This window comes from Pongo pygmaeus, chromosome 9 (assembly GCF_028885625.2).
Source record: "Pongo pygmaeus isolate AG05252 chromosome 9, NHGRI_mPonPyg2-v2.0_pri, whole genome shotgun sequence".
NCBI lineage: Eukaryota > Metazoa > Chordata > Mammalia > Primates > Hominidae > Pongo > Pongo pygmaeus.
In genome coordinates, this window is record NC_072382.2 from 4056059 (window position 1) to 4083194 (window position 27136).

General features: G+C 55.4%; 1 protein-coding gene across 2 annotated transcripts in view; it reads left to right on the forward strand.

Moving 5' to 3' along the window:
• SHANK2 (SH3 and multiple ankyrin repeat domains 2) overlaps positions 1–27136 on the forward strand; it is a 669064-nt gene that overhangs the window by 299113 nt on the left and 342815 nt on the right. The window contains exons 1-3 of one of the 2 annotated variants that reach the window (XM_054438629.2): positions 5551–5833; positions 11013–11331; positions 24557–24726. In XM_054438629.2, the coding sequence (XP_054294604.2) occupies positions 5797–5833; positions 11013–11331; positions 24557–24726 (526 nt within the window). In that variant the 5' untranslated portion in view covers positions 5551–5796. Of the gene's footprint in view, positions 1–5550; positions 5834–11012; positions 11332–24556; positions 24727–27136 lie in introns of those variants that run through there. The other variant, XM_063670714.1, reaches the window with a different exon arrangement.

A 27136-nucleotide genomic window follows, 5' to 3' on the forward strand; every position in this document is an offset into this window, starting at 1 on the left:
GATAGGGCAAAGCAGGAGGTTTGCCTTGCTATCCGCTTACGGATTTTTAAAAAATTAAATGTATTCATTCAGGGATCACTGACACTGCCTCCAGGTACTACTGTTAAAAATATCAACTTACTTTATCCTTATGCCTCTCCTGTGAAGTGGCACCATTAGTATCCCCATTAAACAGACTAGGAAACAGAGGCACAGAGCTCACGGGACTTTTCCGGGGTCACAGAGCTGAGACTTGCCCCCAAAAGTGTCCCCACGGTGTTGTGTGCACCAAGCCCCTCTCCTTTGTGCTTCAAACACGAGCTCGGGTGGCTCCACCCTGCAGAGTAAGTTGTGCTATTCCCACTTTACAGATGGGGAAACTGAGGGTCGGGGGGGTGTCCAACCAGCCCATGGCTGCAGGGGGCGTGAGACAGAGTCAGCACCCAAACCCGCGTCTTGACTCCCACGTCCGGCTCTTTCCAAACCTCATGGGCACTGAAGCCACAGTGCAGAGGCGGGTGTCTGATCGCCACTGAACGGGGACGTTGCTGAGACCCGTGAGCACCTCTGAGTGTTCCCAGTTATGTTTATAACACCTGGTACGGCCTCCCCGCCAGGACTTCAGAGCACCTTGAAATGTTCTGATGTGTGAAGAGATGTTTTTTATGCAAGAAGTGAAATTATTTTCAGCCCGTTGTCAGGCAGTTGTCAAAAGACATGGCAAATAAAGGGCTTAGTGAGTCTCAGGGTTTGAGGGGGTGGTGCAGTGTATGGGGTGAGTCTGTGGGGTGCTCATGGGCAGGGGCTGCAGGGAGGGAGGGAAGGGGGCACGGGGCTTTGGATGTCACTGGCTCACAAAGCACTAAGGGCCAGGCACTGGAGCTGGGCTGAGTGGAGCTGAGTTGGTGTCTGAAGGGCCACGTTGGGTGGCTGAGAGTTTGGGGTTCATTTGGGGGTGACCCTTTTCCTTTCTGGAAACTCTGACTTCAGAGCCTCCCTCTCCTCTTTCCTCCTGGTTTTTCATCTGTCCATGGACAACAAACAGACTCAAAAGGTGCTCGCCTGCGTTTTGAGATGGGTGGGCGTGCGGGCAGGCAACAAACAGACTCAAAAGGTGCTCGCCTGAGTTTTGGGACGGGTGGGCGTGCGGGCAGGCAGGCAGGTGGATAGCTTCATCACCAACCACTCACATTGCCACCCTCTCTGCTACCTGCCTGCCCCCAGCCCAGCTCACACCCGGACGTTCTTCCCCTCCAATCTCTCCCTCTTCCGGAATGAAATCCATTTGAAATAAAACCTCATCTGCATTCAGTAGGAATGTGGCCAGCACAAGCCTCCAGGGTCGTTGTAGGCCCTCCACGCAGGACCCCTATAGGAACAGTGGGTCTAAAGGCAGAAGGAAGGGAGGGCTCACCCATGCTGTGGGCATTTGGGCTCCAATGCGTGGAAACCTATGTGGGTGCAGTAGGGATGTCTGACCCTTCCCGGGCCCTGGGCAGCTTAGCGCTCAGCCTCTCTGAACCTCATCCGTCTCATCTGACAGCCTTGCTGCTGGTCTCAGGGACCCAGGATGGCAGCTCCACGGGGACATTCCCAAAGCCTGAGGCTTTTCTCAGAGAAGATCTCTGGAAGTCTCCAGGGAAAATGGGTTTTTAAGTTTCATCTTTTATCTTTGTCTTAATTTTCATCTCAACCACTAGTGCTAGGTCGTCCTCAGAATCCTTGTTTTAGAGACGGGAAGGGCACTAGCGAATTCCCGGAGTTCTACGGGAGGCTGTGCACCCGCCTCTGCCTCTGTTGCCCCAGCTCTCCAAGGTCACCTGGTAGGTGGCAGGTTTCTGGGTCTCCATGGCTTGGAAGGTGAAGGGCTGGGCCTGTGTGCAGATGGCAGGAGAACGCGAACCATCTACCTGGGGCTCAGGGGTGAGCTCGTCTCCTGCAATAACCCCAAGTGTGGATTTCTGGGAGGGCCCAGACCCCGAACACTCACACCGAACATTTGTCCACACAGAACTTCCCTCCCAGCCAGGCAGGCAGGGCAGGCTTCAGGCCACAGACGTGCTCATAAAACGAGAGGCAGGAGGAATGCTGCTGTTCCCATGGCCACATCCCGGGGCTGGAAGATAAATATCCCCCCAGAAAGGCAGGGAAGGGGACACCAGATGAAAACCGCCCTGGAGGCTGCACAAAGGTTTGCGTTTGTTGGGGCACAGTCTGTGCCTTCAGCGCCAGACTTCCCGGCAAATGAGGAAGTGGTCTGCACCCACCAGGGAAGGGGGCAAATGGTGGGTGTGGGGGAAGGAGGCTTATATAGGCTGCTGCCCACGTCTGACAGCGAGAACCCCTGCGCAAAAGTAGTGAGACCCCTGTCGCTGGAAGTATCCACGGAGAGTCTACCACATGGCCAGGACGGTGGTGTCAAGAATGGCCCAGCTCCCTCGGCAGGATTTCTGCAGGGTTGACCAGAGGACCCTGTGTGGCAGAGCCTGGCCCAGGGCTGGGCACTCAGTAGGTCTGTGCATGAGACTGATGGAGCCACCACCGCTCCTGATCTTTGTGAATGGTTTACTCAGCCTCCTCCGAGTGTGGGTGGGAAAAGTTGTCTGCTTATTGAAAGAATTGAAGGTGTCTGGAAAAGGGATCCTTTAGCCTGGCGGTGTTCCCTGGGTTCCTCAAATCATCTGGTGTCCAAAGCCTCATCGTGCCTGGCCCCTCACCCCTGCACAGCCTGAGAAGCAGGCCTGGGTCTTCGGATCTGGCTGGTTGACTTCTGCACACGCCCCCAAACCAGATGGGTCATGGGGTGCAGGGGTGGGGGTGGACGGAGCAGAGGGACCCCAGGGATGGAAGCCAGCCGTGTTCCTGGTGACGGGGCCTTGTCTTGGGAAGGCTCCTTCCCTTCTCCCTGGGCAGTCCAGGGTTCACGGAACCCCTGCCTGGGCTCCTGCTTGTGGGCAAATGCACCTCCAGGAGGAGCTGCTGCACATGGACCTGATGGCGGCCGCTGAGGGTCCTATCTGGGCCAGCTGTGAGTACTGCTGCGTGGCTCCCATCCAGAGGTTCTGGGTTCTTCTCTGGTTTAGAGGGGACAGGGGGGGCAGGGCCTCTTCTTGGTCCTTTGACATATTTGACATTGGAGGCCCCCGCGAGGGGAAAAAGGCTCCATCTTGTCCCCTGCCTGGTCCACCAGTCAGAACAGATGCAGGATTGTCACATGATCCCAGGGAGGTGGCTTCTTCCCTATACCCTCCACCCAAGGTCTTCCATGGCCAGCAAGGCAGCCAAAGATGACAGGACACCACTGGCCTCAGGCCAAGGGCCATCCTGGCCTCACCAGCCCAGAAACGTGCAGGCTCTCCCCGCACCACTGCAGGCCGCAGAGGCAGCAGCGCCGGATCAGTGATTGGCTCGGAAACTTGGCTTGGGATGAGGCTCTGTGCTTTTGGGAGGGAATCGATCAGTGACAGATGGAGGGGGTGTTGAGCGTCACTGAGTCTCCCTGAGAGTTCCCTGAGCTTTGGTGAGTTCTCTGGGCTCACGTGGCTGAGCACACGACCAGCCGGGTCCCTCAGCCTTGGAGGAGCTCCCTCTACACACCAATACGGACACGGTGGCATCCCCGTCTCAGCCTCCCAGCGCTTGCCAGCCAGGGCAGGCAGCCAGGCCAGCACATAGCAATGAACTAGACACTCACCATCTGGAAAGCTTCTGGCCCCCCTGGCTGGTCCACCCGGAGGACACATCGTCAGGCCTCCTGAAGTGGGGGAACGCTTTGTGCATCCGAGGAAGGTTCTTCTGGAAGCCGTTCAGCCTTGCTCAGAGTGTCCGAGGAGGTGCATGAACCCTGTGGGACACACTGGTGGCTCTGACCTCAGAACCGTTTCTTAATGCAAGTCTTAGAAATGGCTTTGACTCGGTTTTATGAGTTGGCGATGCATGGTAGGGTGAGAATGTCACCCCGGCAGAGTTTTGACATGGCTCATGAGTTGTGTGAGTTAAATAAGAGATGAGGTTTATTGTTATTTCTGGGTTTTTGTGGGGTTTTTTGTTTGTTTTTGGAGACGGTCTTGCTCTATCCCCAGGCTGGTGTGCAGTGGCGCAATCATAGCTCATTGGAGCCTTGAACTCCTAGGCTCAAGCAATCCTCCTGCCTCAGCCTCCTGAGTAGCTGGGACCACAGGCACATGACCACACCCGGCTAATGTTTTTAAATTATTTTTCATGGAAATGGGGTCTCACTGTGTTGCCCAGGCTGGTCTCAAATTCCTGGGCTCAAGCAATTCAACCGCCTCCACCTTTCGAAGTTCTGGGATTACAGGCGTGAGCCACCGCGCCCGGCCAAGAGATGCTGTTCAGGTGCTCAGCTGATACAGGGCGTACACTCAGTGATTCTGTGGCAGTCTCTGCTTTCCCTAAAGCCAGAGGCCCTCACCGAGGCATGCCGCAGTCCCGTCCCCGGTACGCCTTCAGGGAAAGGCTCCTGGGGGGACCCCAGCCTTCTCGTTCTCACACCGCCATTTTTATTGACACAAAGTGGGTCAACCATATGGAATTAAACTTTAGTGCTCTGGTTGCTTTTTCGTCTTGTCTTGTCTTTCTCTGGTTTTGGGGGGTGTGTGTGTGTGTTTTAAATTTCTGAAGCAGTTCTCTTAGCAACCAGAAAAACACACACACACACACACACACACAGCACACTAAATTACAGCCCAGCAGAGGCATCGGGCAACAGAACCTTGCCCCTGGATGCTCCACGTAGCTTCAGGAAGCTCCTTCTGCTGGTGTAGAAATAACTCACTGTCCACCTGCTACAGGGCACCAGCCTGCATCCACTTCTCTGTGTTTGCTTTATAAATCTGACTTTCTCCATGTAGGGTTTCTAAGGGGCAGCTTTCCTCTTTTCTCTTCTTCTGTTGGGTTGGAAATGCTGAGGAAATGGCTAAAGTGACCCTGAAGAGCTCGCTTTTATCAGCTGCCTGGAATCGGGGCCATCCTTGGCAGGGTCTCAGTTTAATTGTCTTTTTCTCTCTCTCTTTAAAAAAAAAAAAAAAAAAAAAAAAAGTAGGAGGGGGTGGAGTCCTGTTTTTTCCAGGGTAATTACCTCGATGGGTGGGGAGCCAGAGAAGTCATGGGCACTTGTGTCTGATTCTTTTCAACAGAAATATAGGTCGTGTTCAGAAATTCCAGAATGCTGGCCATGTCTGCCTGGGGAACGTGGGTCTGGTGTGAAGCTTATCTGGTACTTGTACGCTTCCCTCCCCCTTGTCTGTCTTACCACATCTGCTAGCTGACAAACAAACTTGGCTTTTTCTTTAAAAAAAAATTTTTTTTAAAAAAAATAGAAAAGCACAGTGCATTATATTTAGGCACAGGCGCATGGAGCGCCCAGCACCAGCCCGAGTTTCCTTGGATAACTGGGGCTCGAGCTCACTCATGCCTCCCGGCGTCTCCCAGCTGCCAGCTCGAGGACGCCTGATCCGCGTTAACCCTCCGCGGTGCCTCTTCCTCAATGCCCTGAGCACAAAAGCAGAGTAGCCCGGCTCACATGACGCGCGCCGCGAGAGGTAGCCGGGTTTGAGAGCAGCCCGTCTACGTGCAGTTGGTTCCCAGCTGACAGGCAGAATATGGGGTGGGCTTTGTCACCAGCACGCTGGGTCTGGCATGCCCAGCTATGCTCGGAAGTGCACCGTGCCCAGACACCCGCCACCTCTCCCCGGGTCCCAGCTGCTCTAGCACCGAGGGGCCGGGCTGCACGCCTGTCCTTCCTCCCATCCAGGAAGGTTATATAATGAGCGGACCGCTGCCAAAGTCAGAGGGAAAATGAAGTCTTTGTTAAATGCCTTCACCAAGAAGGAAGGTAAGGAAAAAGCTGTCGGGAGCCGGGTGCAATGGGAATTAGCAGCTGCTTGCTGATTCTCGGGGTGGGGGAGAGGGAGGACTCCAGTTCCTCCTAAAATTGCCAGTTGTTAATCTCTGGCATGTCAGGGGATAATGACTTTGGTTTGGGGTACGGTTTGGTTTGAGTTGGTCCAGAATATAATGCGGTGGAAGGTCTCGCCTTATCGTGTGCTGCTTTCAAACCTTCAGCCCTTGTGGGATTGCATTCCGGAATGGCCATCCGTGGGGACTGTGCCACGGAGCGTGTTAGGAACAAAGTCCTAGGGAAAATAAAGGAAGTTTTGACTGTAGTCCTCAGTGACCAGAGGGCTGCTAGGCACTGGCCGAGGCAGGTCGGGGCACATGGCTGGCTGCACCAAATGGGTGGCTACCTTCCGAGCCGCTCCCGGCTCTCCCCTCCCTGGGTTGCAGTTACATGGAGTGGATGGGAAGGGAGCGTGGCCAACTTTAAAAGTGCACACTCTCTTTGTCATACCTTGTGTAATTTTTATTGTGGGGAAAAAAATGTATAAATAAATGCATGTAAGCCAGCTAAGAAAATATCCACCTACTTAGAGTGTGCAGATTGCCTAAAAGAAGGAAACAGTTGGGTGGAATATTAATCATTTTCAGACAGAAAACAGTTATTTTTAACCCTTTTCACAAAAAAAATCATCATTTCCATGGATGGTTCCAGTTAGAGAGTTTTGTCAGAGAGCTCTCATTTTAGGAAATCAGATATCATATAAAGATGTGACTTTAAAGAAATGAGGAAGGTACTTCCCAGCCCCAGCTCATTGCAAAATAAACACCGAAGAAATTTCGGTACTCAGGAAACTAATTTAATATGAATCTTGGTAATTAAGCGAGGTAATTTTCATTAAAATGTTCGCACTGATGTCACCGGTGAGATTTCATTTGAGTAACTTGCGTGGTCTACAGAGTAAAAATGTATTTGAAAATGTCCCAGCTCTTTTATTCCTTAATCCTCCAAGGGTGGCCTCCCCATGTGAATTCTTCCCCCCTCTAAGTCCCTACTCTTCTGACAGAGTCTTAGGAATGTATATAAATAACAACCTTTGTCTGTGCCCATTTTCTGACATTATTCACCAAAATTCACCTTCTGGGGCTTCAATTTTTATAAGCCATGAACAGCATGAAAATTTCAATTGGGGGTTTTGGTGTTAGGTTAATTCTGTATCTGTTCTGTTCTTTTATAGACTTTTTTTTCCTAATGAGTTTATCTTAGCCACTGCCAGGACTCCCCTAAATGCCATCACTTGCTGTGAAGGGTGTGCATACCTCCCCCAGTTACAAGGGTCAGAAAAAAAGAATTGGCTGCATTGTCGGGGCGGGGAGGCTGGGCGTGAGGCAGTCGGCTGTGGGAGGCAGCGTTTCCGTGACTGGGGGCCCTGTGATGTCTCCTCCACGTGGGTAGGGAGAGCCCTGGCCTCTCCTGGGGTGCCCCAGGAAGCTGGGGGCTCTGCGGCTGCTTTCTGCTGGCTGTGTCTGTTTGAGATTTTGGCTCTCACACCAATACAGTCTTCCAACACGTAATCTCTGTAAATGAAAGATAATCGCTCTCTGAGACTGTGGGCTCATCAGCCCTTTGCAAGGTCTTTTAATCCACCCGCCCAGCCCCCTCCAGTGACAGGCAGTTCCCGGATCACCCGGAAGCCCTCTGGGCCAGTCGTATCTTTGTAAGCCTCCATGTGAACACTCAGTGATCTACAAGGTTTTTTTTAGTCTCTGCCGGTCCAGAGGGAGGGCACCAACGTGGTTTTCCCTCATGACCAACAAAACACAGACTCGGTGACCTGTCCCAGGGATGAGGTTTTTCTCGTGGGTGGTGGCTGTGGATCCCAGGCCAAGCCCCTCGAGGGGCTCTGGAAGGAGAGATGTCCACGGAGGGTGCCGTCAGCTTTTTCCATTCCTTTTCTCTCCCCGGCCAGCCTGGGTGGCGTTCATGGATCCGTATGCTTTGAGAAATTAGGAGTGGGATGAAAGTCCTGGCTGAGGAGCCCCGGCTGCTTAGCGGGGCATCTTCAACGACAGAAAGGCTTCACAGAGGAACCAGATCAGAGCAGGTGTGAGACCGCGACCTCCCCAATGTACCACCTCCAGGTTCTTACCAACAGCAGGCACTGACGTCCAAGTGTGTCAAGTCCAAGTATCCAACCTCAGGATGCTTTGCACAGCTCTGTGCGGCTCCCCAGGCTTGGCTCTAGCTCTGTCTCCAGGGCTGCCCTGTGTCCTGGGGAGGTGGGGAAGGTGCACCGGGTCACAACTGTCTCCCGTGAGCTCTGCCAGAACCCTCCATCCCCCATGAGCTCTGCCAGTACCTCCTCTGCTCTCAGGAGCTCCATCAATGCCACCTCTGTACCTGTGAGCCCTGCCAGTGCCATCTTTGTCCTCAATGAAACCTGCCAGCACCACATATGTCCCTTGTGAGCGCTGCCAGCACCACCTCTGTCCCTTGTGAGTGCTGCCAGCACCACCTCTGTCCTGGGGAGCTGTCAATACCACCTCTGTACCTGTGAGCTCTGCTAGTGCCACCTTTGTCCTCAGTGAAATCTACCAGCACCACCTTTGTCCTCATGTGCTTTGCCAGTGCCACCTCTGTCCCCCGGGAGCTCTGCCAACGCCACCTCTGTCCCCCAGGAGCTCTGCCAACGCCACCTCTGTCCCCCAGGAGCTCTGCCAACGCCACCTCTGTCCCCCATGAGCTCTGCCAACGCCACCTCTGTCCCCCATGAGCTCTGCCAACGCCACCTCTGTCCCCCATGAACTCTGCCAGCGCCACCTCTGTCCCCCGGGAGCTCTGCCAGTGCCACCTCTGTCCCCCATGAACTCTGCCAGTGCCACCTCTGTCCCCCGGGAGCTCTGCCAGCACCACCTCTGTCCCCCGGGAGCTCTGCCAACGCCACCTCTGTCCCCCATGAACCTTGCCAGCACCACCTCTGTCCCCCATGAATCCTGCCAGCGCCACCTCTGTCCCCCATGAACCCTGCCAGCGCCACCTCTGTCCCCCATGAACCCTGCCAGCGCCACCTCTGTCCCCCATGAGCCCTGCCAGCGCCACCTCTGTCCCCCATGAGCCCTGCCAGCGCCACCTCTGTCCCCCATGAGCCCTGCCAGCGCCACCTCTGTCCCCCATGAGCCCTGCCAGCGCCACCTCTGTCCCCCATGAGCCCTGCCAGCGCCACCTCTGTCCCCCATGAGCCCTGCCAGCGCCACCTCTGTCCCCCATGAGCCCTGCCAGCGCCACCTCTGTCCCCCATGAGCTCTGCCAGCGCCACCTCTGTCCTTCATGAGCTCTGCCAACTCCACCTCTGTCCCCCATGAACTCTGCCAGTGCCATCTTTGTCCCTGTGAGCTCTGCCAGCACCACCTCTATCCCCCTTGAGTTCTGCCAGCACCATCCATGTCCCCAAGAGCTTCATCACTGCCACCTGTGTCCTAAACTACTTGTGACGTTTTTCTCCTCTGAAGCATGAAGATCCCCCCAGACCCACTCCCAGGGAGGATGCGTGTTTTCTCTTGCCTTGCATTTTGTCAGATGGTAGCCCTGGTCCTGTGCAGTGGAAACTTGGGAGCCAAGCGTGACTTCAGCCTAAGGGCTGAATCCTGTAGCCAGTGAAAAGCTGCTGCAGGCATGATTATCACGGGCTGGGGAGAAGCCCGTGCCTTTGGCCTCCCAGTGATGGTGGTTTCTGCTGTTTCCTGCGGAGCTTGGAGGGCTGCCTTTCAGGAGGTCCTCTGTCTTGGAAAGGGCACTCGCTGTCTCAGGCTCTGGAGCTCTGGGTAAACCAAGGCAGCTGCGGTGTGGCTGCCACCCCTCAAAGCTCCCGGGGGCTGTTGCTGTCATTTTGAGCCCCTGGTCTCATTGAGTGAGGAGAGTGAGGGCCTGGCCCTGTCTAGAGCTTTATAGGATGCCAGATAAGGGGTGCCCAGCCCCTGCCTCCTCACATGGTCCCCACTTGATGGGAGGGATGAAAGCACCTTCTTAGTGAGGACTGAGATTGAATCATCCAGCCAGTAGACTCGGAGACTGTATGGTTGGCTCAGACTGCACGGCAGAGCACCACAGACAGGTGGCTTAAACCCCAGATATTAGCCGGGCATGGTGGCTCATGCCTGTAATCTCAGTACTTTGGGAGGCTGAGGCAGGCGGATCACAAGATCAGGAGTTCGAGACCAGCCTGGCCAACATGGTTAAACCTCATCTCTACTAAAAATACAAAAATTAGCAGGCGTGGTGGCGGGCACCTGTAATCCCAGCTACTTGGGAGCCTGAGTCAGGAGAATTGTTTGAGCCTGGGAGGCAGAGGCTGCAGTGAGCCGAGATCGTGCCACTGCACTCCAGCCTGGGTGACAGGGTGAGACCCTGTCTCAAAAACAACAACAACAACAACAACAAAAACAACCAGATATTTACACCTCCCAGTCCCGGGGACTACAAGTCTGAGATCAGGGCATCACAGGGTTAGTTCCTCCTGAGGCCTCTCTTGATGGCTTGCAGGTGCCGCCTTCTCCCTGTATCCTCACGGGGTCATCCCTCTGTGTGTGTCTGTGTCCTCATCGCCTCTTCTTATAAGGACCCCAGTCCTATGGGATCAGGGCCCCCACTAAAGCCCTTCCACCCAGATTATCTCTGTTAAGACCTTACCTGCAAATATTGGCACATTTTGAAAACTGGGGTTTGGGACATCAACACACGAACTTGGGGGACACAGTTCAGCCCACCACAGAGGCTCAACTTAGGTGGTGGGGAGGAGGCACCCTGTGGCAGGCAGCTCAGTGCCCTCTCTGCTTTGTGTGATGGGGTGGCCCATCCTTACACATGCCCAAGCCAGCCGGACGTCTCCCGGGCCAGATGGAAGCTCAGACCCCACGTCCCTTCCATGCGAAGCACTGGCTTGAGCTCCGTGCCATGGAGACGTTCTCCGTCCCCAGCCTGTCTCTCTGCTTCCATGTCAGGGGTGAGTTCTGGGCCTGGTGGAGTCCAGCTGGGGTCTCAGCCCAGAACTCACAGCTCCCCTCTGCTGGGCTCGCATGGCGGCTTGGACGCACACAGGCCTGCACCTCCCTAGGGTCCCCACCCAGCTGACCACTACACAGATGCACTCACCGGCCTCTCTCCCTGTCCTTCTCCCCAGTGCCCTTCCGAGAGGCCCCGGCGTACTCCAACCGCCGGCGGCGGCCCCCCAACACGCTGGCCGCCCCCCGGGTCCTGCTGCGCTCCAACAGTGACAACAACCTCAATGCCAGCGCTCCCGACTGGGCCGTCTGCTCCACGGCCACCTCGCACCGCAGCCTCTCACCCCAGCTGCTACAGCAGATGCCCAGCAAGCCCGAGGGGGCCGCGAAGACCATTGGGAGCTACGTGCCCGGGCCCCGCAGCCGGTCCCCATCGCTGAACAGGCTGGTCGGCGCAGGCGAGGACGGCAAGAGGCCGCAGCCTCTCTGGCATGTCGGGTAAGGAGTGGCAGATGCCAAGGGAAGGAAGACCGCCACGTGCTGGGGGTCCCAGCTCCTCCAACTTGGAGCTGGCCCAGAAGTTGAGCAGAAAGCCCATTTTATTCCAACCCGGGTGTTGAGGAAACTTTCATGCCTGAGTTTTGCCCACTGTCCCTGCTGGCACGGTCTCCCCTGGGGGGGCTGGGGTCACCTTCCCAAGCCTCATGGAGGCACGCGATGATAGCTCGGGGCAGGTATGAAGGCTGAGCTGAGCATCCTGGGGTGGACTGGAGATAGTGCTGGCGTCTCGGGTCCTGTTTCCTTGTGCACTGACTTCTTGGTCCTAAGTGAAATGTCAAGAGGGAGAGAGGCAGGGCTGCAAGCCTGGTAAGGGGTGCGTGCCCTCCCGAGGGCCATGTTTTCAAGCCTGCAAACACACCTTATCCAAAGTGAGGGTGCACACGCGGGTGGCAGGGAGAAACCCAGCCCAGAGGAGAATGCTGGGGGCCGGAGAGGCCGGCTCAGGGCTCTGGCGTCTGGCTGTCTCAGCAGCTGCAGGGATGGTCTCAGGTAGTGCTACCCACAGCGGAGCACTTGCAGGCCTGGACCCAGCATGGCAGGAGCACAGAGGGCATGTCTGTCAGTCTCTGAAGCAGCCCCAGGTGACAGGAACCTGTGCCTTGTTCCATTTCCTAGACAAGGACATGGGCAGCGTAGGGCAGATTTTGGGAACTGCCTGTGGTCTCCTGCCCAGCACCCCATTTGTCGTCCAACTCCAGGTCTGGGTCTCTCCCCACCCTCCTGCCTTCCAAGCAGCCAGGGGAGCTGGATTTGCACTCAGAGCTCCAACTCCCAAGCAGGTCTCTGCCTTTCTCACGCCACCTCCCAGAATTTTCAGGCGATGAAGAGACTTCCCAGGGGTCAGCTCATTGTCGGGGCCCCAGGTGCTAGGGTTGGTGTTGGTTCCAGCCATGAAAGCTGCGCCTGCAGGGCCAGTGGCCATTGCCACGGATGCCTCCACGTTCTCATGGGTACAGCTGCTCCAGGAGTTCACCGTGCTGGCTTCTTTGCTGCAGGACGCCTCTATGAGGAGCCCGAGGTCATGCAGCCAGAACGTAGCAAGGGCAGGACTCGGCACAGGCCCCTGGCTCTGGCATCTGGTGACTTGGCACTCCCTCCGGTTTGGGCCTTGGACCTGTGCTTCCCCAGCTGTTGCCATGTTTTTGGTGATGTCGGCATTCAGTGCTGAGGCCCCTGACCCTTTCCCCCATCCTACATGCTTCCTGTTTCCTCCCTGGCCTCAAAGCCACTCGGGGTCCAGAGCCTGGCTGCGGGGAGTCTTGCAGGCCTGGGTCACACTCTGTTGCCAGCTAAGGTCAGGGATGTCAGGGAGGAAGACCGTCACCACCCCTGCCCCCAGGGACTCCACCTGGCAGGCTCCGTGTGAGTTTGAGGAGGGGTCAGTGCCTCACGTGGTCCCAGGAGGGGCTGGTCATCCTGACTATGACTAGCAGCCCAGGCTTTGGGGCCACAGCCAAGGAGATTGTGGGGAGAACGTGCCGGTGAGAGCCCACTTCTCCCGGCCCCTAGGCAGGGTCAAGACCTGACCCTCTTAGAGCTGGCAGACCCCACATCCTCAACGCTTTGGCCTTTAGCCCATGGACGCTTCCCACCAGAGCCAAACAAGGAGGTCCAACTGCCTCTGGTCTAGATTCCTGCTTGGAAGGATCCCAAGGGAGGAGTCCCAGGTGCTGAGAACAGTGGGAAGCTAAATTAAAGGGCTCCCCCGAGGCAGCCAATTCCACTTCACACACTTAGCAAGACTTCTCTGACTACAGTTTTAAAAAGAGTGTGTCCCCTTCACCCAGTACAAAATCTAATAAGACAGCAAAGGCAGCGTGGCCAGGGACTTGAGCTGGCTGCAGACTAGATGTGGCTCAGGAGAGAGAGAAGCAGCTGGGTGTATTGTAGCTGCAGTCTGACCATCCCTGTTTCCCTGTTCATGTGTGAGGAACGGGGGACAGAATGCACGTGTGTGCGTGTGTGTGTGCATATGTGTATGTGTTTGTGTATGCCTGTGTATGTGTGTGCATGCATTTTTGTGGGTTTTTTTGTCTGTGTGCATTTGCCCGTGTGCATGTTAGAGAGAGAGAATCATTGTGTATGTGCGTGTGTGTGTGGTCATCATGGTGACCAGCCTGCCTCAAATGCTTGTTGCCTGGCCTCCTGCATGCGTGCTTCTGGACTATACCATTGTATAGCTGCATAACCTTGGGCAAGTAAAACCCAGTCCGCCTAATCTTTGTCAATTATAAAACAAGGGACCAGGTGCAGTAGCTCATGCCTGCAATCGTAGCAGTTTGGGAGACCAAGGCAGGTGGATCACTTGAGGTCAGGAGTTTGAGACCAGCCTGGCCAACATGGTGAAACCCCATCTCTACTAAAAATACAAACATTAGCTGGATGTGGTGGCACATGCCTGTAATCCCAGCTACTCAGGAGGCTGAGACAGGAGAATTGCTCTAACCTGGGAGGCGGAGGTTGCAGTGAGCTGAGATGGCACCACTGCACTCTGGCCTGAGTGACAGAGCGAGACTCCATCTCAAAAAAGGGTCCCAGAAAGACCAACTTCAGGTTTTTCTCAAGATCAGCTGAAGGCATTCAGGGTGGCTGCCTCCCACAGCACCTTGTCCAGCCAGTGCTCATTCCACATTGGTTCTTAGAGCCCAGGTCCATGTCCAACCCAAGACCCAGAGCTTGGCCAAGACGGTCCCCTTTGTCACCTAGAACCGTTGGTAGAGTGACCAACCATTCAGGTTTGCCTGTGATGTGGGACTTTCAGTGCTAAAATCAGGACAGCTGGTCCCCCTAACTGTGGGCCACTGCCTGTCCCAAGTCGAGGGGCACTGCTGTTACCTGGTGGCCCTGACCCGTCAGTCCCTTCTTTGTTGGCCTTGTTCCATCTTCTTCCCTTTCCCCACCCCTTCACAGCCTCCCTGTCCATGTCCATCTGTCCAGGATTCAGCATCCTCAATGGTAGCACTAGCTGTGCTGTAGGAGGAACCCTCTGGATGGGCACTGATGAGCTGAGAGGTCCTTCCCTCAAGACCCGTGTCCTAACTAGGACCCGCCAGTGGCACTGGCGTCCCCTCCTATGGGATGGCAGTGGTGAACATTTGCCTTCGAGGCGACCAGGTGGGATAGAGAGTTGGAGGCAGGCATGCTTCTCCAGGCATCTTTTTGAGGTCCCCTGGGATGAGGGTGGTGCATGCGGGTGCCGCTGTTGTGTTCTGTCCCTGCATAGGGCTACATGCCCTTGGGGGGCAGAAGCGTCTTTGCACGGTGAGGGGCACAGAAGGGAGCCAGTCCACTGCACATTGTTTGCTTATGGAGCAGTTACCCAGGCCCATGCTGGGCTCAGGGACATTCAGGTGATGCAGCCGGGGTGCAAAGGCTGGTGCCCTGAGCACACTTGGTCTGAATGTCCTGCAAACGAGGTACAGCCAGGGGAGGGGGGCCCGGCTAGAGCTGTCTGCTTCCTGGCTGTGGACCAAGGCCCCAGTGTGGAAGTGGCCTTTATTGAGATAGGGAACCGCTCATTCGGCCAGCTCTGGTGATGCTGGATGCTGGATCACAGGACTGTGCAACCCAACCCAGGGCTTTTTGGAGGCTCCAGGAGGTGGCCGAGCCCCTCTGCTCCTTGTTCATCCTAGAAGCTCAGAGCTCAGCCCCATGCCTTGTGTGCCTGCCCTACTATTCCTGAAAAACCATCTCTTTCCTGGGGCAACGGGCCCTGGCCGTGCAGCACTAACAGACCACTTTCAGGACGGCTGCTAGCTCCCAGCCTCTGGGGACCCTGGGTGCCCCGGAGCTCTTTCTGGTTACCATCAGAAGCATAGGTGACAGCGTGCTCTCCCTGCCGTGGAGGGGAAAGCCCTCCCCACTTCCTCCTGTCTGAAGGGTGGGGCAGCTGCCCATCAGCCCATGCTGAGCAACCGGTGCTGAACATCCCCCAAGCGGTGCTGACCGCCAGGGCTACCTGGCTCTACCCACCCTCCGGCTGACCTTGGACAAGTCACTTGCCAGTTCTGTGCCTCTGTTTTCTTCTGTGTAAAGTGGGGCTGATGACTTCACCCCCTCCCAAGTGTGCTGCGTGGATTAAGTGGCTTTCAGCACCCGGCCTGCACTGACATCCACAGCTGCTCATACACAGTCTTCAGTTCTGCAGAAACATCGGCCGCTCTTAGGGTCGTCTTCATCTTCATCCTCATTGTGGACAGTGTAGAAAGACCCCGCTGGCTGCCATGGGGCAGGGAGCAGAGGGTATCAGGTGTTATTGTCCCGGTGGCAGAGGCCTGCATGGGCTAAGAAGCAGGGGAAGCAGAGATGGCCAGGTAGGAGGAGGCTGACTGTCCTGGGCAGAGAGGCGACTGGCCAGGCCCTGTGTCCCCCTGCACATGCTCAGCACCCCTCTTGGGCCAGACCTATTTGCCTAAACGCTGACCCAAAGCCCCAGAAACCTTGACCAGGACTGCAGTGGGCGTGGCAGTGTGGTCAGAACCAGCCTCAGGTCACACACTCAAGTGCAGCCTTGATAGGGTTCGGGGAGGCCTCCCAGCCTCCCCAGGGCCCCCACCAGGACTCCTGCTGGCACCAAGCAACCCAGTGCCTCCTGGCCTGGGCTCAGAGTTGTGGGCAGGATCTGCTTCCTGCATGGAGGTGCCATCCCTGGTTCGAAGCTGCCCTGAGCCAGCTTACACAATGGCGAGCGCCCCGAGGAGCTCACTGGGCCCAGCCTGGAAGCTGGTGTTGCAGTGATGGTGTAACAGGAAGGGGGCTGCCAGGGGTGTGAGGGGGCCGAACTGTGGATGGTCAGTGTCCTCTGGGAGGTGAGGGCTGTTAGCGGAGACATCACAGCGTCCCTCGCTGCCCGTCACTGCACAAGCCCCTCCCAGGTGAGCCAGAGCCTGTGGCAGGGCTGTCCCTCTGAGACAGAGAGAGGAACATGCCCCGCACTTGTCCCTGCCCCCATCCTCTCCCACAGTCTCTCCTGCCCACCTGTCCCTTGGCCTGTGTTCTTCCTTCCTCCCCCTGCCGCCTCCTTATCATTTTCGTGTGTGTGTGTGTGTGTGTGTGTGTGTGTGTGTGTGTGTGTTTCTTCTCCCATCCTCCTAAAGGTGCTGGTCCGGGAGGGTAGGAGCCAGTGCACCTGCACACCTCTGCTCCCTCAGGTGAGGCTCAGCCGGCTCCGCCCCTGGGGGCGCCCTCTGGTGGCGCCCACTGGCACTGGTGGACCAGGGTCCTGAGAACATTCCTGAGATATCTGAGTCCCCGCTCTGGGAGTGCGTGGGGTTGGGGCGTCCCTGTTCCTTCTGGGTCTCTTCCAGCTGCCAAGGGGCTGGTTGGCCTGCCCAGGTTCAGAACAATTCTGGATGTATTTCTACAAAGCGGCAGCCAGTCCCAAGGGCTGCCCTGGCCTCACCCACCGGGGAACGTCCTGGCCACCCTCTCCTTCAAGAACGTTTCTTGGGTGGGGTCAGCTCAGCAGGAAAGAAAGACTCATGCTTTTGAGTTCAGTTGGTGGAGATGAATGTTGCTGCCCTGTCCACGCGTCGTCCATTGCACGCATGAAAAACAGCGGCACCCACCTGGCCACACAGACAGGGGCTGGACCCCAGCAGGACCCGGTGGGGCTCTGGGAAGCCTGTCTTTGGCCCAGTGGCCTCTGTTTTCCTGAAACTGGCATGGGAACTGAGGTGCAGCTGCGTTCAGGGTTTCAGGTGGGTGAAATGGGCAGAGGGGGCCTTGGCTGCCCGGGGATGCTGCTGGTGTGGGGCCCGCAGAGGGGCTTCAAGTCAGTGCCAGGACTGCGGCTCCTGCTTGCCCTCCTGTGCCCCATTATCCTGACCCAGAAAGTGGGGGTGACTGGGCCCTGCTGGCAGAGTAGAGGTGAGGTGTGGAATTGGGAGCTCTGCCGGTGGCCCTGACTTTCTTTTTTTTTTTGAGACAGAGTCTCACTCTTGTCACCCAGGCTAGAGTGCAGTATCACGATCTTGACTCACTGAAACCTCCACCTCCCAGGTTCAAGCGATTCTCCTGCCTCAGCTTCCCAGGTAGCTGGGCTTATAGGCATGCTCCACCACGCCCAGCTAAGTTTTGTATTTTTAGTAGAGATGGGGTTTCGCCATGTTGGCCAGGCTGGTCTCTAACTTCTGATGTCAGGTGATCCAACTGCCTCAGCCTGCCAAAGTGCTGGGATTACAGGGGTGAGCCACCATGCCCGGCCTGACTTTCACCTGTGCCCAGGAGTTAGTCTGGCAGGGAGCTGGGGCCAGATGGAGGGGCAGCCAGTGTCCTGTGTCCATCCCTGAAGCAGTCATTGCAGCCAGCAAGGTGAGACATTGCAAGTAATCCTAAGTCCCCGTCATGCATCCTCAGAGATGCCGTCACCAGAATCACAGAGGCAGTGTGAAGCCCTCAGGCCCGAGACGCACAGGGCTTGGGTGCGGGCTGACTTTCACAGTCCTGGGAAGCCAGGCAGGGAGGCGATGTTGACCAGACAGGAGATGACACAGGGCCTGAACCTTCAACTTTAAAACAACTGTCAGCCCAGCCAACAACATTTAGTAACGTTTGACAGATGCTAAGGGCTTGGGACCTCCTGCATTTGCTGTGCTGCCCTCTGTGCCAGAGACCTGAGCTGACAGCTTTCTCTGTTCCCCTACTGCCATCTTCTGCGTGAGCCGTAACCTGGGAGACACACCCACCTACCCACCTTGAGTAGGTCCCAAGGCCTGGGTGATTGTGCCTCTTGATACCTCCAACTCTCTCACAATTCTACGCGTCAGGGGCTCCCCTAGCTCCCCTGGGATGGCCACAGGGGCCCCTCAGTGGGGCTCCCCACCTCCACCTTCTGTCTGCTCCAGTCCAGCCCTGAGGCTGCATCCAGGGTGAGCTGGTACTCGTTCACCGGCACCACTGTGCCATGTGGCATCCATTTCTCCCCGAATGTCCCTGCGGAGCCTTTCCCGTGCCCTTGCCCTTCTCTCTGCACCACCCAGCTGTCCCCTCTTGTAGCCTTTTGTGGGGAGGCCCTGTGGACTCTAACCCTGACCTCAAATCCTGGCTCTATTCTCTGTGCCGACCCCTCAGATGGGCGGAAATGCATCTGCTGACCTGTGCTTCTGCCCAGTTGACCGTCAGCTCCCTGAGGCCTGCATCCGTGTCTATCATTCACGGGGGTCTGCAGACCCACATGGCGATGGGCTCACAGCCCACCAGCAGAGTACTTGCTGGATGAATGAATGAATGTGTAACTGACTGGTGAATGAATGAATGGAGAAAGGTCAGTATGTTGGCCAGTTCCTGTTCACCCAGGCTGGCTGGGAAATGGCCCAACTCACTGATCCAAGTCACTCCACTGAGAAGATTACCAATTTTTTCATTTTAAGAATTCAGTGATTTGGCCCTTATACCAAAACAAGTTGGTTAGAATCCCTCCTGGCTGTTCTTGGCCGGAACGTAAGGAAAACATGGACAGTTTGGGGTGCAGGAACTTCAGACCAGTCCTCACTGTGCAGGCAGGACAGCAGGAGGGACCCCCAGTGTGGCCCGGGTGCCATGTCTCCTGAGTGGGGCAGCCCTTCTTCTCCCTGGGCTGCAGAGGCCTGGCTTCTGCTGCTGACTGTGGCTGCCGTGGGAAGAGTGGGACCTGGCAGGAGGATGTAGTTCATCAAATGAGACATCACAAGGATAAGATACCTTGTAGCAGGTGAGATCTTGTTCACCTCATTCTGTCACCAGACAGAGCAGGAACCCCCGAGCTAGGATGTGAGGACCAGCTCTGTATTTCCATACCCAAGTCACCATTTATGGAGCCTCCATTTTCTCACCTGTAAAATGGGGACAAAGGTTTTCATTTTCTGCCTTTGTGGGACTTTTTGAGGTTCAAAGTAACAGTGAATAAGAAGACATGTGAGCATTTGGCTGGAACTGTACGTCACTGCCCAGTAATCACTGCCTGGAACCGTGTACACCACTCTGGTCTAGAAGAAATAAGGCTTTCCTGTTTTTAGATAAAGGTTTCCCAGGCTCTGGGGTTGATGGGTTAGGGAACTGATTCCTGCAAAGAGAATCAAGAAACAGAGCTTCAAGGTTAGAGCTGTGTTCACTTTGACTTGTCTGTCAAGTGACACACACTCTGGTGCCAGCTGGACCAGTGAGGTGAGACAGGCACTTTGTTACTGACTTTGCAGCTGCAGCAGGGCAGTGTGAAGGTGCTGATGTTTGCATAACACCTGGCAGAGTGCGTTATCACAGTTACTCCTGATCATCCTCTTTTTTGATGGGGAGGTTGAGGCTTTGAGAGGTAGCTGACTTGTCCAATGATGGATAGTAATTGTTCAGCTGGGCTTCAGGCAAGATCTTTCTTAACTTTGGGTAGATGAGTGAATAGATGTTCAGAAAAATGATAAGATGGATGGGTGGATGGGTGGATGGATGATGGATGATGAATAGATGATGGATGGATGGATGGATGGATGGATGGATGGATAATGGATGGATAGATGATGGATGAATGGATGGGTGGATGGATGGGTAGATGGATAGATAAATCAATGGTGGATGGATGGGTAGATAGATGTTGGATGAATGGATGGATGAATAGATGATGGATGGATGGATGGATGAGTGGATGGATGATGGATAGGTAGATGATGAATGGATGGATGGGTAGATGGATGGATGGGTGGATGGATGGGTAGATGGATGGATGGGTAGATGGATGGATGGATGGATCGATGATGGATAGTGGGTGGATGAGTGGGTGGGTGAATGGATAGAAGAACAGGTATTTGGGCAGATGGAAGGAGGCCTGGATGGATAACGGAGAAGAGATGAGTGGACGGATTAACTCTGATGAAGTTAACTGACTTCTCAAGTAGGGCAGGCTCAGTGTCCCCTGCCGGCTGCTGTTGAGGATGCACAGTGGGGCCGTGGGGTTCCTTGCAGGAGCTCTTTGGGTGTGGAAGTCCTGAGAAGATGTACTCCTCATTTGGTTCCTAAGTTCTGGACTTAAGCAGCTGCTGTATCAGCCACATAACAGTTGTGAACAGACCCTGCGACTCCTGATCTGCGGCTCACCCTCTACCCTGCCCCAGCTACTGTCAGCCTTGTGCATTTGATTTTTCCTCTAGACTTTGACCCACCCTTTCCCCTCGGGAGGAAGCCCACATGCCTCACCTTGCTCCCACTGGAGTCAACCTATCTGGGTGCTTGGGGACTGATCATGGGGCTGGGCTGACCTGACCTACAGCCACTCCACCTGCTGAACAGCGTCCATGCAGCCCAGGGAATACTGGGGCCACCTGTGACCTCATCACTAGGACTAACCTTCAGTCCTGACGGGGCCTAATGCATCCAGCTCCTCCAGTCGCCCATATCGCATCCCCAGCCAGGAGAGGGGGTTGAGATGATGTCAGCATAGCCCTGTGTTCTGGCTGCTGCCGGTCCAGCCTGGATAATGGTAAATGCAGAGACAGTGACTGCCCTCGGAGCTGCAGTGGGGCTGGGAACTGAGCTTCTCATCTGCATTTTCTCATTTATTCTCCCAGCAACCACAGGTGGTGGGGATTCGCCCCACCCCCACCCTCTACCACCTATTTTACAAATAAGAAAATTAAGGCTCAGAGAGGTAAAGTGACTCACTGAAGGTCACACAGCTGGGGCAGATCAGCCTGGGAGTGATGGGAGGTTCAGGCCATCCACAGGGCCCATGATGGCCACCGGCCTTGCTGGCTTCATCACTTGTGGCAGATGTAGGCAGGTGCATTAAGGGAGGTTCAAGGAGAGGAGGGATTCTGACCCTGGGGTGCTGTATTCTCCTGGAGTCCCCTTGGTTGCCGGGATTCTCCTCCCCGCATCCCTGCTGGCCTGGGAGCCAGAGATGAGACAGCCGTGAGACACTCAGTGCCTGCGGTACAGGCTCCCACCCCTCCCAGCTCTTGGTCCTGTGCCAGTCCAGCCCTGAGTCAGGCTGAGTTGAATGAATGTGTCTGAGTGCTGGTGCACGTGCAGAAGGCTGGGCAGGCTGGCAGGGAAGCCTCTCAGGTGGGGGCCTGGCCCAGCGCTGCTGTTGCATTTCTCAGCTCCCCTTGCAGAGCAGGAAGGGCCCCGTGTCCTTTCCCTCTGCTCCCTGGTGGCTCACTGAGCTATGCCTTTGGACAAGAGGAGGCCACCAAACCTGGCTTTTGCAGGAGTTCCTGCTCCAGGAACTCCTGGGGTGCTTGGGGATAGATGATGTCGATTGATGGGGAACAGTGGTCCTTTGGAATTCTCCTGGCTGTGCACATCGATGCACTGCTGTGCCACACTGTGCCTGGTGGGCTCCATCTCGTGCCCAGGCTGTGACAGCTCAGACACCTGTGTCTCCAGGAGTCTGACTGCCACATTTGTGGCTGTGACTTGGGGGAGGGATGGCATCCCTAGGGACAGGGGACAGGGAAGTCCTAGCTGCCTGCAGCCTCCCCCATCTCTCAATGTCCTCAGAGCCCAGGTAAGCGTCCAAGACGCCCACCTGTTCCAGAAGAGGCCACTGTCCTGCCCTGTCTCTGCTCCCCATGGTTTCAGGACAAATCTGAGATTTGGAGTCAGGCAGACAGACTGAGTGTTCATGCCCAATCTGCTCCCTACAGAGTAATCGGAGTACATGGAGCCTTGGCTCCTCAAACACATTGACATGGGTAAGGTCCACATGGCCAGATCTCACTATCCTAATGCCAAGAGAAGGAGTAAGAAGCAGAACTAAATACAGCCCCGTTGCCCTTCTGTAACTTTATACAAGCACAGAGCAAACGATAAGGCAATTATCAGGGACACATGAGTCGGGTGATTACAGTAGTGAAGGCACATGATGAGGGGGAGGCTTATGTTAAATGCCAAAAGAGGGTAGTCACATCCACTTCTAGAACTTTCCCTGCAAGCCTGTTTTGCGTGGGTCCCTGTGTGCATGGGCCTTTCCTCCCTGTCCTCATAGAAAGACTGATGCTGCCTCCATCGCCTCAGAGGCCACAGCACCTGAAGTTTGGGAGGGGAACCATGGCCAGAGACCACTCGCTTCCCTGCAGCCAGGCGCCCTGTTGGAGGGTGCCAGCCGCAGGTGGACGCTTTCCCTGTCTTTCTGAGCATGTGCCCGGGAGGGCTGTCCTGAATTTCTGGCCAGCTTCCTCCGTGTAGATGCGTTTGTTTCTAAGGACGCCCATCCTGGCCACTGTGTAGGTGCATCTCAGAGTACTTTGTGTTGCGTGTCCTGTTGCTGTGCCCTGTTAAGGTGTGTCTTACTGTTGGGTGTAGAAGTCAGGTTGAAAACATAGCTCTGTGCAAAATCAATGACATACAGCAAGAATGGATATGAGTTCCTCTAGTGTGTTTCACTGGGGCTGCTGGGAACTGCTCTGGGAGAACCGAGGTCATGACCCATTTTGATGGAAGGTCCTGGGTGCTTCCTCGTCCAGTGTGAGTGACGCTCACAGTGAGGTGGGTGAAATGTCAGACACCCATGGCCTTCCTGGATCTCTGTCTCCACCTGAGTCGCTTTGGGGTTTGTTTGTTTTTGTTTTTTTGAGACAGGATCTCTGTCACCCAGGCTGGAGTGCGGTGGTGCAATCATGGCTTACTGCAGCCACGACCTCCTGGCCACAAGCAATCCTCCAACCTGAGCCTCCTGAGTAGCGAGGCCTCCTGAGTAGCGAGAACCACAAATGCACAGCACCATGCCTGGCCAATTTTGGGGGTTTTTTTTGTTTGTTTTTTTGTTTTGATTTTGTTTTTGTTTTGTTTTGTTTTGTAGAAATGGGGTTTCATCATGTTGCCCAGGCTAGTCTTTTTTAAAATAGTGGCAAAATAGGCCAGGTGCGGTGGCTCACACCTGTAACTTCAGCACTTTGGGAGGCCGAGGCAGGCGAATCATTTGAGGCCAGAACTTTGAGACCATCCTGGTGAACATGGTGAAACCCCATCTCTACTAAAAATACAAAAATTAGCCAGGCGTGGTGGCGGGCGCCTGTAATCCCAGGTACTCAGGAGGCTGAGGCAGGAGAATCGCTTGAACCTGGGAGGCAGGGGTTGCAGTGAGCCGAAATCATGCCACTGCAGTCCCGCGTGGGTAACAGTGAGACTTTGTCTCAAATAAATTTAAAAAATGAAGTAAAATAGTGGAGAAATATGTGTAACATCAAATTTATCACCTTAGAACCATTTTGAAGTGCACAGTTCAGTGGCATTCAGTGGAATACATTCGAGTGCTGTGCAACCATCACCACCGTCCATCTCCAGAACCTTCTCATCTTGTGAAACCAAAACTCTGTCCGCATTGAACCCTCACTCCCCGTTCTCTCCACCAGCCCCCGGCACCCACCATTCTCCTTTCTGTGTCTATGAATCTGACGGTTCTCGGGCCCTCGCATGGCTGGGATCACACAGTCTGTGTTCTTTTGTGTCTGGTGTATCTCACTGAGCAGTGTCCCCAAGGTTCACCCACGGTGTAGCCTGTGTCAGAGTTTACTTTTTTTTTTTTTTTTTTTTTTTTGGAGACAGAGTCTCACTCTGTCACCCAGGCTGGAGTGCAATGGTGCGATCTCGGCTCACTGCAACCTCCACCTCCCAGGTTTAAGCAATTCTCCTGCCTCAGCCTCTCCAGTAGCCAGGATTACAGGTGCTCACTGCCACACCCTGCTATTTTTTGAATTTTTAGTATAGATGAGGTTTCACCATGTTGGCCATGCTGGTCCCAAACTCGTGATCTCAGGTGGTCCGCCCACCTCAGCCTCCCAAAGTGCTGGGATTACAGATGTGATCCCACCACGCCTGGCCCAGAGTTTAATTCCTGATGGAGGCTAACCAGCGTTCCATTGTATGTTTGGACCACCCTGTGTCTCTCTATTCTGTGGAGGGACCCTTGGGCTGCTGTGAACGATGCCACTGTGAACACAGGTGTGTAGATGTCTCCCCAAGTGGCTGCTTTCTGTCTGTGTGGGGCAGACCCACGAGTGGGATTGTTGGATCTGCCTGAGCCTCTGACCACAGTGCTGTCCCGGCCCGTTCCCATCTTCCTGTCTGGCATCAGGAGTTCTGATGCAGTCAGCCGAGGCGCAACCTGCGTTAAATGGCTTGGTTGTGGTTTGTGGCCTGTGGCTTGTGACCTTGTGACTCTGCTCTCTCTCTCTGTCCCTCTCGCCTGGTCCAGGTCTCCTTTTGCTCCTGGTGCCAACAAGGACTCACTCTCGGCTTTCGAGTACCCGGGGCCCAAGCGGAAGCTCTACAGTGCTGTGCCTGGGAGGCTCTTCGTCGCCGTCAAGCCATACCAACCCCAAGTGGACGGCGAGATCCCCCTTCACCGCGGCGACAGGGTCAAAGGTCAGTGTCTGCTGGTTGTCCTCCACTCCTGGAATGAGGTCAGGCTGGGGCCCTTCACCCGGCCTGCTGTGGGGACGATGTCCAAGGCTGTGCTTCTCCATGGAAAATACGGGCCCCTGGAAGGGCAGGAATGGGGAACAGAGTGATGTTCCCAGACCCTTTCCCTCACTCTCCAGGGAGCTGCTGCAGCATCCCCAGTGCTGGGTCTCAGGGATCGAAGGGGACACGTCCATTGGGAATGAGATTCCCCTTGAGAAGGGCAGTGGGGGAGCCAGATGAGGGTATCGAAGAGCAGAGCTCCTTTCCATCCCCTAAGCCTGAAGTGTCGGGGTGGGCCCTGGCATGGGTTGGCTTTGGGGTCTCCAGGTAGATGGTCTGGTGTGACCTGAGGCCCGGGGCCTGCAGTGTTCAAAGGAAGGAATTCTACCAGGTTGGAAAGAAAGATTCTCAAAGCAGAATCCTGGGAACCAGCTTTGAGAAGCCTCTGGGGGGCCATTGTCAACACCAGGTCAAGAAGGGGTTAGACATTGTTCCTGGGGTACTGGGGAGCCAGTGATGGTTTCTGCCCAGGGGGAAATCAGGTGTGTGAGGCACTGCAGGAAGATAAAAGTAGGGTTGGAGGGAAGTTGGCAGTGGTGGCATCTGAGGCACATAGCAGAAGCAACATGGCAGGTGTGGGCTGCAGAAGTTGTGTGGGGTGGTAGGAACTCACTGGGTGGAGCAAGAAAGGCCTAGCACATGTGGCCAGCACGCCCGGGCCCTGCCATTGGAGGGCAGCATGCCGGGCCCTGCCATTGGACGGCCGTGCCATTGGAGGGCAGGTTGCCATTGGAGTGGCATGGGTGGAAGGTGTGGCCCTTAGAGGGCAGTAGGCTGCCCGGTTCAAATCCCGCCTTCCCCAGCTGGCTGCCGCCTGGCCCTCAGCAGGTAATTGACTCAGTTCCTTTCTCTGCGCGGCACACCATCAGGTCAGCTTGACTTGGGTTACTGCAACATTCTAATGATGGCAGAGCCCCGCCCTCTTGCCTGATGGCTGGTGTTTCTGCTGCACACATATTTCATCATTTAATAGCATCAAACAAATCCCTGGAGCTCTATTCATTTTTTTCAGTCATTTTTCTTTACATTGGATCATTTCTATTGGTTATTGTTTAAGTTCACTTACCCTTTCCTTTGAAATGTCCCTGTAGCTGTTAAGTCCGTCTTTTGAGTTTTATAATTTCAGAAATTATGTTTGCTAGCTTTTCCGTGTGTCTATTTTTATTGTTGCCTTTTATTTGTCAAGACCTCCTATTACCCTGTTGAGATTTTTTTTGTTCATTAAAAACTTAGTTTTTTGTTTTGTTTTTACAACATTGTAGGTTGATGTAATTGCCACTTTAAAATCCCTCACACTTACCCCATCAACTTGGCTGTCTCTCCGAGGACTAGTGCTGAGAGCCACCTTCCCTCCTCCCCACTGAGGCCAGCCCTGAGATGTCGGGTGACAAAGAAGTTAAGACCCCGCAGTCGGGGAGCAAGAGGGGCCATCTTTGCAGGGATCAGGGCCAATGCTGGCCTTGTTAGCAACCCTGTTCTAGGAAGTGGGAGCCGAAGTTGCTAGTTAAAGAATGTTTTCTGACCAGTCTGCACACTCAGGTCCACCCCCTAGGCCCAAGTGGGAGCCAAGGAGGCTCACTGTCCCTCCAGAGCAGGAAGGGACACACGGTCCTCCTGTCCAGGCCTGTCCCCATTGTAAAGAGGAGAAGCCTGGGGTTCAGGGGTTGGAGGGTGGGAGCTGCTCCTCTGTGAGTCCTGCTTGGAGCTCACTGATGCCCGGGGAGAAGGCTGGGGTGCGGCTGGCAGTTCCTGTAGCGCAGCCAGGATAGTCCTGGACTTCCAAAGGGGCAGAGAGGCCTGTGAAGATGAACCTGGAGCCTGGGGCTGGGCATCTGTGTACTCACTCAGGCATACTGACCCGTGCTCTGAGAGGGGCAGAGCTGCAGACAGGCTTCCATGCTGTGAACTTGGCATGTGTCACCCGTCCCTTAGACATAGAGCAGAGGCCTGTGGGAGTGGGCACTGAACAGCTGAGAGTCCCTTAGAGGGGACCCTGAGTAGCAGCATGGATGAGCAGGAGCTCAAGGGAGAGGGGGAGCCGGTGATGAGCCCCATCAGTGGGCCTGAGTCTCCCACAGGCCAGCAGTGGTAGGCAGACTTGGGGACCCAGGACTTGCAGGGATCGTGGGACATGGCAGGCGAATCCACATCTCACACCTTAATTCCCAGAAGCTCTGGGGGGGCCTTCCCCTGTCCAACTCCCTGGGTTTGATAGAATGATCCAACAAAGGAAAGAAGGGAGGTCACGTGACTCCTATCCAGGCCTCAGGACTGGGCCTCCTTGGCCTCTCTGCCCCTCCCCAGCACACTG